This window comes from Zonotrichia leucophrys, chromosome 2 (genome assembly GCF_028769735.1).
Source record: "Zonotrichia leucophrys gambelii isolate GWCS_2022_RI chromosome 2, RI_Zleu_2.0, whole genome shotgun sequence".
Lineage (NCBI taxonomy): Eukaryota > Metazoa > Chordata > Aves > Passeriformes > Passerellidae > Zonotrichia > Zonotrichia leucophrys.
In genome coordinates this window covers 102375591-102389820 of record NC_088171.1, presented here as the reverse complement: position 1 = coordinate 102389820, position 14230 = coordinate 102375591, and the positions used below count along the sequence as shown (strand labels likewise).

Here is a 14230-nt window from a genome sequence, read left to right as displayed (position 1 = left end):
AGTGCTGAGTTTTTGGTTACATAGATTTGATTTTTAATCATAATTATCTTGACATTGAAAATATAAATATTGTTTTAAAATATCAAATAACATCTGTTTTTCATGGCTTTTGTACATATCTTGATCTGACTAATAGTTGTTAGATACTGACTATTTCTGTGAGGAAGAAATAAAAGTACCAGTGTTCTCTACCCTTAAATATAAAAATACATTGTGAGTGATACATCTCACTCATGAGATACGTATCAGGACAATAAACTGCAACAGAAGTTTTTTCCAAGCATTTTTACTTATGCTTTAATGTAGACTAAATTATCTTGTTTGTTCATCTAGGTAAAGTGTTCATGTTAATGCACTTAAACTCCCAGTACAAGATTAAAAAATACCGCATCTGAATATCTTATTCACAGGCATGAGCAACATTCCTTCACAATAAGGTCCTTGGGGAAAAATAAAAGAAACAAGTAGCCAAAATGAACTCATATTTTTGAGCTAGAGAATAGTGATGATTTTATTACAATCTGATGCTTATGACTGACTCAACATGGAAATAGAAAGTAGAAATGGAAAAGACTAATTAGGTTCTTTTGTCCATTCCCTAAGGAACCTTCTACTGAAGGGGATAAAATGATCTTAAACTTCTCATCCATCATCAAAATTGATTCTGCATTACAAGTTGATATGAAGAGCCCAGTCCAACAAGTCAATTACTTAAGATTTTTGTTTTGAAAATGCTAGATGCAGCATGTTTCTTACAAAAAAAAAAAATCTGTATGTGTTAGTCTTTCCAAGCTCAGATGAGCTATTTAGAATGAGTGATTAATAGGTATTCATATTTCCATGATGCAAATCATGCTTATTAAGAAGAATGCACAAATTAGAAACATAAACAGCTTTCTTGGTGGAAAACACTGATTCAGCAACTGAAACTTTCTGTTGGACTGCTCTCACAAAGACAGCTCAGGTTTGAACCATGATCTCAAGCCACCTGGAGTAACCCTTCAGGCAGAGCTGTGACCTCGGGCAGAGAGCCAGTGCTTCTCCCTGCTGTCCCATCTGATGTATTCATACCTGTATCTCTGGTTCCCAGATGAGTCACCATCATTCTTCTCACATGCTTGACTATAAGCAATTAAAATATCTGTAGTACATAGAGTAAAAGAAGGTCCATGTATGAGTGAGACTTCTCTGTAGCCAGTACACTCTGTTGTTGGAGAATACATCAAGGCCTCTAGGTACAATTACATTATTCAAAGCTTTCCTGTTTCATAGAAGAAAAACCTGAAGCACACTCTCTGCAAGCAAGCCACTGTCTGGCAGTGCTGTCTTAAAAGCTGCAAGGTAAAGATTCAAGGCTCTGGCATTACTCAGGTATCCCACATAGCCTTCACTAGGGAATTCCTCACCCCCAGGAGTGCTGCATGTAATTCAGAATTTGGAAGATGCTGGATTTACACAGGCTGAGAAAATGCTAGTGAGAGGAACAGACCATTTAACATCTCTGCTGTGGGGAAAGCAAATTATATGAAAGAAAGAGTTCTTCAGTTAGACTGGGTGAATGACATTCAACTACAACTATACTGTTTTGATGTTGGTTTGTTTTTTTTTTTTTAGTTTCCTGCAGTTAAGATCAGAAAAAGCAGCTCTCTTGAGTGGCATAAGGGTGCATAGATGGACAGTAGTACTATGTACACTGCTTTTATTACATTCAGCTTTGTCTCATCTCAGGCTAACTGTTAAAATCTGGACAATTTCTGCTGCTGCCAGTTCCTCTGTTACTGCTGCAGTACTTCTGTGAGTAGTCAAAAGGTGTTGTGGAAATGTTCTATTTATTCTTTGGAGAACCATATGACATTTTCATTTTATTTTGTTCAAATAGAACAAACTGAGCTAGTATTGGAAATCTAACCATGGAGAAATGTCAATCAATAAGTGTGTAACACTTTATTAGATGGAAACTTAGCTGGCAGCATTAGCTGTAGTGGTATAAAAATGTCTTAAATAGCACCTGTCAAGAGTGCACAAATAAAGTGTGGTTGCAGCCTTTAAAATAAGTTCAGCAATGATTTGTTTCTGAAAATGGTGGAAATACTAACATGGAGCAGGGTAAGATGATTCAAAAATGGTAGAAGCTGTCATGTTTTACCAAGACTGTTCAGGTCTTTCAAAGCCTACCTTACTTCTCTTGTCTTTCAAGGTGTGTTTGGCTTCTTATGACTGGGAGGGGCATGAACACCTTTGTGCATTCATGGGCATTTTGTATGTAAGGCACTTCTGCTCAATGGAGCTCCAGTCCCAGACTGGCATTTCTAGATAGTACCATAATGCAGACAAAATAATGCATTGAGATGGGCACTGTTCCAGCCCAGTTAGATCTGTATCAATAAAGAAAATGCCATGTGATATTCCAGAGAATAAATACCACATTCCTCCATCTGACTAGCCACAGAATCATTGCAGAATAGGAGCAGAGGAAATGCCAACAAGAGAAATGATCCAGCTCTAGCCAGCAGCTGATGTGTATGTGAATATACATACATTTAGAAAATATGCATTTTCAATCCAATTATCTATTTTATGAAATGAGCAATTTTAAAGGAAGAAATCTCTGGAGTAATCAGTTTTATTATTGCTCAAAGGATAATATTTTTAAGTATTTCTATATGAAACTGGGAATTCAGAATGGAGGTGTTTTTTTTTATTTTAGCTATTTGTGAAACACTAGAATTATTTCATAAAACAGTGGGACTCTGGCTCCCCACTACTGTACATTGTAAATAACAATGTTTTTGTTTTCTTTTTATTTTTCGAAAGAGATGGAGATTTTACAGGTCAATCTTCTCTTATTCTTTTTACTGTCAGAGGTCTAGTGCTGACTCCTTAAATATAGGAGTAGGTGGTATAGAAAGCCAGCCAAAGCACTGGTCAGTCTCATGGGAGCTATACATAAAATTTCCACATACTCCACAGTCACTTAGTAATCTAAGCCTTGTTGAAAGCTAATGGGACTTGAAAGCACTTTGAACATTTCATTTTCTGAAAGCCAATTTTCACATATAGCAGTGTGCAGGCAGCAGGGCTGGCTGACTGGCTAGCTCAAAGCAGGTAGGATTCAGTTTGTGCTTGAAAATCAGCCAATTACTATTCACTGTGCTGTCCTTTGGCTGGTAATGAGAGAATGCTGTGTTTTTCCAGAGCAAAGGATACAGTAGAAAGCCTCTACGTTGCCAGTAGCTGCACTAGGCAGGATTTGTCCCAATAAAGCATTTCAGCTTGCTGTATAAACAGCATTTTCCAGAAATGTCAAGCTAACAGGATTCAGTGAGATCTGTTTCTTATTGACAACCCATCTAAGTAAGGAAATAATGAAAAGCACATTTTAAATTTATATCTCAGTCCTGATTAACCAATTTGAGTATATCTGAGGTGACTTACTGTTGAGCAGTGTTGCTGCATACTGTTTTTTGGGGGGTAAGCATTATAAGGTGGTATTGTTGCACAAGGCCAAAAGAAGAATTGGCAGACTGGCTGCAACTCAGATATATCTGATATGCATGGTGTGTTCTGAAGCCTGAGTTCAAACTAGTGTTAGGAGAAAACAAACAATTCTATTTGTTTGTGAATTAAGTTCTAGTAGAATTTTTCACCTACAAATTGGTATCTTTTCTCAGCTGAGTATGAGGCCATTACTGCCTCTGCAAGCAGTTGGCTTCTCTCTGTGCAATCTCTGAGTCTACCACAATGAAAGAATTGTTAAAATAAGGTCTGAGGCAGAAGATTTTTCGATCACAGTAGCCATAGCCTCAGGCATCCTTGCTAGTCTAACATACCTATAGGGAACCAGCCTCAGTGGTAAGCCATCCACAACTTTGTTTATTTATATTTTTTCCAAGGAAAGAGACATTTGGAATGAAGATTTTATCAGGAAATCCAGCATAGCTGTATAATTACAATATAGCCCTGTTGAATATTATGTAATTATTAATATTTGTAAGGCTACAGTTAGAAAATGCTTTTCAAATGTCATCACACTCAACATTGGAATTAAATATGAATTCAAATTAAATAAAGGGGGAAAAAGCCAAAACATGGGGTTTTTTCTGCTCATTACAGGGGTTTTATTTATTTTTTGAGCTTATTTAGTGCGTAAAATGTGTATGACAACTAGAAACTAGCAATTAATAAAAAACACCGAAGCATTAGTGGCCAGGTTCTGCCAGTACAAATGTCTGTTGCTTTTTAGTGTGCTAATTCTTATAGTGACAGGCCTGGAGGAGACTTCAGGAAAAGTGCACAGGTGGATAGCACTGAGGTACCTTTTACCCTCAATGCTCTTTTAGTTTCTGGAACAGACTTTGGAGGACTTCATTAAAGCATTTAGAAGCCTTACAGGTTAAGTGACCTGATTCTCTTTCATCATCATTTCCTTGAGACGTAGAAATGCAAGAGACTGATCTGTATGCATTTTGATAGCTAGTGATGAGCAGTGGGCCCATATAGTGTAGTGATATCTTGACTTCAGCTTTATCTCAGATATCAAAATTGTTCCTATAATAGGAACACACATACTGTGCCTATCAAAATGCTCTTGTGTAAGCCTTTAAAGTTAAGTGTGTATGTTAAAATAGAAAACAAATATCTGCACCTGTTTTGAGAGAGAAAAGATGCATAATCTTTGCCTGAGTTTTTGAAGTTTTAGCAGAGTTTTGTTCTGGACTTCACAGAGGCATTAAATCCTTAAGAGCTCCTGGAAGCATGAGTGAAAGTTCAATGCATGCTATACCATAAGTATTCAACAAGCACATGGTGAAGACTGCCCCTGACAAATCAGATTATCAGCAATTGAGCAGATCTTCAAATCACCTTCCATTCCAGAAACCAGCTCATTTGGGAAAGTGAAGATGATTCAACAACAGCTGTACTGCTGTGTGGTCATGGAATTATAAAAAATACTGAACCAGCAGTTTATCTTGCAGGTTGGCTAAGTCAGCACAACTGGGATCTGTACCTTTTCTCTATAGTAAGCTGACTAAGATAGAGAGATGAAGACACAATACTTTCTGAAAAAGTAGGATTCAATCTTAAACTCCATAGCCTACACCTGGTCACCTAAGGAGATGTCCAGATTTGCAGAGCTGCTGACCAGTGCTGAGCTTCCCAGGAGATATTTGGGAGACTAGCAGAACTGAACAGTCATGAAAACTTGGTCACATAATGATGCACCTGCAAACTCCTTTTGGCAAAATCTTGGACAAATTGTCTTACTGAATAGGAAAAAAATATATTCTATTCACAGGAGATGTTCCCTTGCCTGCAGTCAGTGACATTTATAGTGTAAAGTAACAATTAGCTGCCGTTTATTACATACCTTTTTCTGAAGGCGTATTTATATCCAAATTCTAGCATGGTTAAAAGAGCAAATAACACATTCTTGTAGATTATCAGATCTCCGGACTGGCAGTGCAAATTTTAAATTTTTTTCCTCCTGTGAAATAAATTATCCTACTAACAGCTACATCTGTCCCAAAAGGTTGGTTAGGAAAACAAGAGTTGTTGAAAATTTTAATCTGCCGCCTTGTAGTCTCCTCTCCCAGTATTTTACTCCCCTCTGGTTTTATGCTTTTGAGTGTATTTTAGACAATTTCTGCTACATAATGGGTTTGGGAGTTTTTGACACTGTAGTTGCAAAGGGAATCATTGCTTTTGTTGTTATTGTTGTTGCCGTGCAGCCATATCTCTTAACAGGAAAACACTCACTGTGTCTCAAGTTCATTTTGAAGGGAGCATACATAGTAAAAGAATGAGGGCTAAAATGTAGCTCCCTCTAAGTAGGTATATTAGCTCAGTGTCTTTCTGTAGTCCATCTGTAGGCAGTCACAGCAGCAAGCAGCAGGTTTTGCTTCAGTAAAAAGTGGATGCAGTTATCATTGAAAATTATCATTGCTACCAGAAACCGCAGTAACCAGTAGGTGAAGGGACCATTTTATAATCACCTCCTCATGCAGTGTGGTTGTGGCTGCTCACTGTAAGGGGTATTTCTGCTCTCTTTTCAAGATGGAATTTAAGTGCTGCAGGTATAAGTCTTGCATCTTGTCAGTCCCCTGCCTCTATTAGCACATATTTATGGCTCCCACTCCCCATGTGCTGTCCCTGGGGAGCCTTTGGAGCTTAAGGGTATCTGTTCATTTTCTGCGCATTTCTGGCTTTAATATCTGTCACTGAACTCAGTCTCAGGTGGACCAAATGTTAGCTGGTGGATTTGACATTCTCTGTTAGAAAAATATTTTGGAAGCTATTTGTTCCTTGTCTAAGCTGCTTGCTTTTCTAGAAATTGAAAAATGACCCATAGATTTAAAAGTCCTGTGTGAGTAAGTGCTATGTATGCTTCAGGATTCAGGCTTTACTTGTTTTCTTCGTGTGCTTGCTTTACTCCCTACACCTGAACACTTTTTCCTGTATTCTGGGCTAGTTCATCATATTCAAATTGATCTCATACCCCCGTAGCAATACCTGTTTTCAGAAGTGTGTTTCACAATAGGACGCAGAAATAGAGGAACTAGAAAACTGGTTACAAAAGCAGCTTTAAAGAGTCTAAACCGTTCATAAAAGCTGTGTGATGTTCCATTTTCTAATATGTTTTTGTTCCCAGAGCAGCAACTAACTGCTGCTGGTAATAGAACCAGTGGTTGTAAAATACACAACCAATCGTTTCTGTGAGTTTTTTCAATAATGCATTTAATTAGCTAGGGGTTTGGAGGGTTGATTTCTTTTTCTTATCTTCCTTTGCTTTTCGTCTTCTGGTTGCAGTACGTTGGTGATCTCTTTTTTTTCACAGCAGAGATCTTTGATACCAAGTACTGTATTGTGGAGCTAATGGGGTGTGCTGCAGGCTTTCTGTCGAGTAGCACAGTACCTTCTCTTCAGACCTTCTCCTCCTGCAAGGGGGCAACTGCTGAGAATAACCTTTCTGCCTATTGTGCACACATCTGTTAAGCTGATGCTTAGAACAATTATAGCCTCTTTCTCCTCCTACCACAAGTCTCTGGAATCAAATTGTTTAGTTCTTCAGGATAATAAATCCCACAACCCTGCCTAGCCTCTAATGCTTTTCAGTTCTTGCTGGAGACAAGTAATAATTTATTAACATGTCAGAAAATATTTTTAAAATGTCAAGAAGAAAATAAAAATGGGATATAGAAAAATTGCTGAGACTTTAAGGTAGGTTTTGGGGTGGGTTTTTTTTTTTTTGGTGTCTTGAACATGAAAGAAGTTTGGAGGCTACATGGAAGAATTGGACCCAAAAAGCAAGAAAACGTGAGAATATGAAGGGAGAGCAGGAAATCCTGTCAAGCACTTTTAATTATGGTTGTCTTATTTGGCTAGTAAGATTGACAAGAGCATACTCTGCACTGCAGAATAGGACATTTCTTCTAGAGGTACAATTAAAATCAAGGTTGAAAACCTTGTTACAGCTCAGCTCTTTCTCTGGCCTGCAAAAAACCATTACTTTTCCTAAAGAATTCTTTTTCTTGTAATTTATTGTCTTTTTTTCTTTATGGAGAATGACAAGTTCAAAATCTACAGGAATATATTAATGTTTAGAACCTCTTTCCAGTTGTAATTTGTGGTTTCTGGATTTAAAATGCAGGAATCTTTAAATCACAGCACAAATTTCACAGCCTGTAGAGAAAAAAAGAAATCAGGATTAAATTGTTGCAGGTTATTCCAGAGCTGTCAAAAAGAAATGACTGTTACAATGTAGGGCCCAACTGTCGTGTATCTCAAGTGAATCTGTGGGAAAGAAAACGGAATTAATATATAAAGAAACTTGCTACATTGCCTCACAGTTTCTCAAAGATTCTGGCTTCTTGTGAGGGGACGACACCTCTGTAGATGTGTAGACCATGTATCTTTCCTGCAGCATTAACAAAAATATGCTCAGATTAAATTTATTGAAACATCACACAGAAAATGTTTCCTAGGAAGACAGAATGCAGGGGAGCCATCTAGATTTTCGCCATTAAACCAGGGTTCTTGAAGCAATAATGTTGTGGGTTTTTTTGTCCTTGATCTAGCATAGTGTTAATAATCTGTCATGAACTTGCAGGCTTTTTCCAGGATGCTACTCTGTGGAAAACCACCTTTCCCTAATCCCACTTTTAGCTATGCTTCTTGAAAGATAATAGCAGCAGTAATTGAGCTGAATATTTGTTGCAGATTTGAGAGGAAGGAAGGAGCTATACAGAGACAGTATTTTCCTAGAGTGAGTGGAATACTCTGATTCCTCATAATCAGTAGGAGAGGCTGGCACAAAACCTTTCCAGTGGTGTTGTGACTTTATTGCAAAAGAAAGCTACATTGAATCCTAGAATATTAAAACACAAACAAGCTAAACTTGTACACTAGAATATGTACTAATTATATTGCTGTGACATTCAAAATTGCACTTGGACCATGGCTGTATCACATATCCAGGACACTTAGATAGAAATAAAATGCTTGCTGTAAATTTCCATATGATGCAGAGCGATTAAAGTATTGTTGAAATTCAGAATAAAATTTTACAAAAGTATCACCTGTTCTGTGCTGTTAACTTAAAAAAGAAAAGAAAGGTGTTGAGTTTTGCACCTATAATATCAGCTTGAATTTAGCAATTTCAGAAACTGTAGCTTGAGTTTCTGCTGTTAATTCTACTCTTAAGACCTTCTGACATTTCTTGTGTTCTAACAGTCATCGTTTCCTGTTGTTTTAAATGGCTTTTTCTCCTGTCCCATGAACAATGAAAGCAATTCAAGGAAACCTATAAGGAAACGAAAACTATAAGGAGACCTATGAAACTCATAATATATGCATCATTTTTAAAGACAGATAAAATAAGGGGGAGAATACATAGCTTCTTTAAATGATCTGTGCAAATTATGGGTGGAGAAATTATAATTTGGAATTGCCGTAAATAAATACAGGTTTTTTAAAAATTCAAGAGTTTTAGTCTATTACCTTTTACTTAAATTTCCGATCTAAGTTATGTCATAACTGTGATGTTATTTGCCTAGTGAGTTTGTTTTGGTTTGCCTATAATACCAGAATCACAAAGTCACAGAGTGGTTTGGGATGGAAGAGATCTTTAAATACCATCTGGTCCAAGCCCTCTGCTGTGACAATATAGTAATATATTACTATATTTTCCACTAAATGTTTGATTTCAGAGTGAATATTTTATTTTCAAAGGGAGATCAAAATACACAACATGGGTGCCAAACGGCCCAAATCTGTGAATATATGGTTTGGTAATGCTTGAAGATTGTTGGCTTCTTTTACTAAAGGAACATTAGGGCAATACATTATCCATTTGTACTCCAATTAGCTTAGATTTAAGTCATTCCTCTAAATAAGCCTCTAATTGTTTAGTGCAATGTGACAGTTCAGTAATGGATTCAGTATGGATGTTAAGCTTATAGTTTATATTGTTTACTCTTACTGGCTCAGTGATTTTAAAGCACTGGTTTCAAATTGGAGTGGCACACCATGCACGATGGGTAAGATGTGTAGGCTACAAACAGACAGGACCAGGTGCACACAAAGAGATGTGGTTTTTTTCTCAACATTTTTGCATTTCTGTAGTGTTTCCTGTGAGCTGGTACCCAGCTTCAGCATGATACTGAAGGAAGCCCTGTGTGTTCATGAACAGAAGCACACAGGGGAAGCACTGCAGAGGACCTGCTGCCTTGGCACATCAGGTTTCTTTGCTGCTTTCCCCACTGTTTTCCGAAGTGATGCACTGCAGCAAAAAAAAAACTATAACTTCTGCCTCACTTCAGGAACTACAATTTAGGAGTTGGACTAATTTGATGAATAGTGTACACTAAGAAAAATATTAGAAACCAGGAAAGGCCACATACTCCATTGAGGCTCATTTCATTCCAAATACACCTTCCCTAGGTTATCATCCAATTGCTAAAAGAAAGAGTGATGTTATCCATTTTTTATAATTCCACTTCTGGGTATTATGGAGATAAATACCTAAGTGCTGGAGAACTTTCTTTCAGAACACTATTTCAGGAGAAAAGTACTTAAATGCAGATAGGTAGGATGACAGAAAAGAAATTGACCGACCCTAAATGAAAAATATGATGATAGTGATACGAATATATGTGTACAGTCACGGTTTCACAAAGTTCCCGAGAGACAAGGTTCCAATCATGAGACTTTCAGATAGTAACCTTTCATTTGATTTATTGTTTCAGGACCAATGCAGGAGACAATATATGACTTCTGGAGGATGGTATGGCATGAAAACACAGCAAGCATAATCATGGTTACTAATCTCGTAGAAGTGGGAAGGGTAAGTGGTTTTTGTACTTAAAAGATGAAAGACGTCTAAGGTGTTTGCTTTTCAAAATTAAATAACAGACCAACAAGGTTCTTACATACTAAGTATAGCACATAAAATATGTATGACTGCCTGTGCTGAGAGGTTCATTATCAATTATTTTTAAACATGCCTTGGATGCTTGGCTTTGTTACCATTAGCACAATGAAAAAGTAACTGATAAAGCTGCATTCCGTACAGCAGAGTCTGCAAAGACTGACAAAGAGGGGACGTGTCATATGTTTGTACATATCTCAGATATGCCAATTCTCTTAAGAAAGTCAGTATATTTGTAGCAGAACAAGGTATGGAATCATCTCTATTTTTTTTAAGGAAGGCTAAGGAGGCATCATTCTGAAACTGATGTCTGAGTAGTTAAAGTATGAAGTTGTTTCTTGGTATATTTGTCTAATTGGTCTGGCTTGTTTGGGTTTTCCTTCCTGAAAGCCTTCTGGACTAAAACGGAAAAAATTAGTTTGTCACATTTGTACACTGTTTGTTGGTTGGGAGGTCATGTTCGGGAGCTGGGTAGTAAAGGAAAGATTGAGTTACCTGACTGATATTGTGTAACTCTCTTTCTTTGCTTGGTAACTGCTAAAGTAGGCCTCCTACTCTAGTCTTTATGCCTAATTTTGTTTTCAACAAGTATTGAATGGAACCTTTTTCTGTGTTTCACACAAATGTCAGTAAGTGAGTCTTTTCATTTACTGCTTTGTCTGTGCACTGCTGTCTTAGTTCTCATCTGGGATGTTTTTTTCAAGAAAATTTGCTTAGGAGTTTGGCATATAGCTTTCATTTGATATGAAAAGAAATCCCACTGCTTTTATGGGAACTACAGCAATTATTGTAAATCAAAGTGCTGAAATAAGAAGTCAAGTGCACACATCTTGGTTTGAGCAGCATGGTTTTAAGAGATGTTTTTAATTTCACACTGGTGGAGTGTCTGATACTGCCTCTGCCCTGTGGCATTTGCATTAGGAGAGAGCACTGTTTATGTGGTATGAGTTAAAGTCCGTTTGAGCAAGTCCAGTTTTACAATCTCAGTTTATTCTTCCATATGTCCTTTGTGAACTGATAATATAAATCCTAACAGTCAGGTATCTGTGTGCTCAAGCCTGCTTACAGATCAGGTGCCAGTATTATTTTTAGATGTAAAAAGATGGGGATTGTGACTGCAATTAACACCTGCTGCAGGAGCGCATGTACGACTAATTGCAGAGACAAAGAGGGATCATGGAGGCCACTTTAAAAATGCAGTCCCTTGAGTGAGGAAAAGGTAGAAATAGCTGGATGGTCACATATCCATTCAAAACAGATGGATTTGTAAGAATAGGAAGCTCTCCAGCAAACCTCTTTGTTAAAGCTTTATACACATTCATAAGTGCCCAAGCGAACAACTTAAAAAGGGATGTTTTCTGGGTATGAATAAACAAGCCTGAGAGCAAAAACAGCATTCTGCATGAAACCACATGCTGTTTTCCCAAAGTCAGTGTTTGGAAGTGCCAATTAGAGTGAACTGTCAGATGTCAGCAAGGGATACACCAGTCTTGGTGCCAGTGCTGGCAGCCTCTGCTCTCAGCATTTAGGTGCACAGCACATTCCCACAGCAGCAAGGAATGCTTTGTGCCACCATGGAGATTTCTTCAGGGTGCAAGAGTCCTAGTAGGATACAGATCTGCAGCTTTGTTGTTTCTGGCAGTGGTAGAAATGACTTTGTTCTCACTTTCTCTGGAGGCCAGCATAGGTGAAATCAGAGAGCAGAAATTGAAATGAGCTTTTAATGGAAATAAAATTGTATGAGCCACAGAGCAGTGCACTCACTCCTCCATTGGTGTTTTTGTGCCACTCCCAGAGCTGGAATCATCAACAACAAGGAGGCAAATTGCAAACACACCATCTGTCCCACAACCCCTAACACAAGCAGTGTGCCACCTTGATTAGCAATGATTTTAATGGACTTTTGGTAGCATTCCTGTAGGGCAAACCTTTATAACCTTCCCAAACTTGAGGTTTTCTATTTCTATTGCTATCACTGCTAGAAGATTTATAGGGGTTTCTTAGTTTCACTTTTTAACCATGTTGACCCATGGTAAGCCAAGGAGGAAAATTCTTTTGCATTTTAAGGAAACAGGAATTTTCAAAATTTTACATGTTTGCCACACGGTGTACGGCCATCATGAATTAATCATTGAGGGGGCGTATTTGTATTTGTTTTCCAGTACTGGCTGGATAGTCATTAAATCAGTGCTAGGAACTTGCTTCTTGCCCTGGAGCATTATGCATCAGGACTGTTTTAATTGCTGCTGGAGGAATCACCATGAGGCTGTCCCTAATACAGGCACCTGCTGCAAATGACTCAGTCCCCCATTACCCTCCAGCAGGGTCCGGGTACATCTGCCAATATCTGTCATTATCTGAGGCACACTTGTCAGAACTGCACATCCCTTTAAGCTCTTGTGTGTTCCAGTGAGGGACCCTTGTCAGTGTTTCTGGCACCTGCACACTGCTGTGCACCTGGTATTTAAATGCCACCGAAATGTGTTTTGATTGTTTTCTCTCTTTAATGAACCCGCCTGAGGGACATTTAGCTCTTCATCTAGTAGCCTGTTACCCAGTCACTCACATTTACACTGCTTGTGTGGAAATTCAGAACTAGCTTGAGCTGTTACAGTAATACATCTGCCAGAAGTCTTATCACAAAATTTGCAGGGCTCCCTAAGGAGAGTTTTGTACTGATAATTTAGGCTAATGATTTCTAAACATATTTAGTCAGTTTTATGAAGACCTCATTAGAATGTGACTGTTTATTAAAAATCAAAATGAGGTCTCACAGTCATTTAGAAAAAGCATTGCTGAGTTGCATGAATAGTTCTTTGATAAAGGATGATGAAGTGGTGCTTGTTAAGGTTGGCCTAGGTTGACAACAACTTTTACCACAAAAAAACCTAAACAAATAAGCAGCCCTTGAAGCAACCTTGAAAAAAGTCTCTGTCTTCTTCCTGCTGGGATCAACAATTTTCCACTCACAATAAAGTTCACAAAAAGAAAATGGCAAGTAATTAATAGTAATGATCCAAGAACCAGAATTTTCCAAGCCACACACTAATGGATAAAAAGCATAACAATCAAGACTCATACAATTACATCAGTGTGACAAGAAGTTGTTTCAAAGTAATGTATTCTGGACTATATTAATGCGAGAGGCCTATGTACCCATGTCTGTAAGTGGTAGAGGAACTGAATTGAGTAATTTCAGGGAGCATCTTTACTTGAGAGATTTAGCATAATCTGGTGGATTATTCTGTAAGAAGCAAACATTTTTATCCAGCAGTGTAATGATGTTACGATCACACAGCGTGATCATAAAGTAGACACAGAAGAACATCTTGCTTACTCCAAGAGACCACTCTGGAGGGCAAACTCCCAAAGACCCAGAAAATCACTGGGAACGTGATCAAAGTGTTTATGTACCAGCCAAAATCTTCGATGGTACTTGATTTTGTTTTAGTGTTTACACACACTGAAACATTTCTGTCTTCCTTGAAGAGGCATGGTGGGAAGATTTAGAATATATTCAATTGTGCCATCTAGCTGTCACACCTCCATCTTTGCTCTTGTTGGGTTGGTACTAGTACTTAGTTAGCATAATCAAACTTGGCATGTCACATTATTTGCCATTTATCACTAGTCGCTTTCTCTCTCACTTGCTTTAGGCAGAAAAAGTTTGGTAATAACTGATTAATAAATGCTGAAAAATTCAAAATGCTGCAAAATTCAGCGGAGGTGGTTATAAATAAATGCACTGCAAGGACTTATGATTGTCTATTATGCTTTTAATGGAACAAAGTATTCACAAACAAA

At 37.8% G+C, this 14230-nt stretch overlaps 1 protein-coding gene across 8 annotated transcripts in view; it reads left to right on the top strand.

Moving 5' to 3' along the window:
* Positions 1-14230, top strand: part of PTPRM (protein tyrosine phosphatase receptor type M) — a 443102-nt gene that overhangs the window by 398894 nt on the left and 29978 nt on the right. For all 8 annotated transcript variants that reach the window (XM_064705880.1, XM_064705877.1, XM_064705876.1 and 5 more), the window contains one exon: positions 10245-10342. In XM_064705880.1, coding sequence (XP_064561950.1) covers positions 10245-10342 — 98 coding nt within the window. The remainder of the gene's footprint in view (positions 1-10244; positions 10343-14230) is intronic.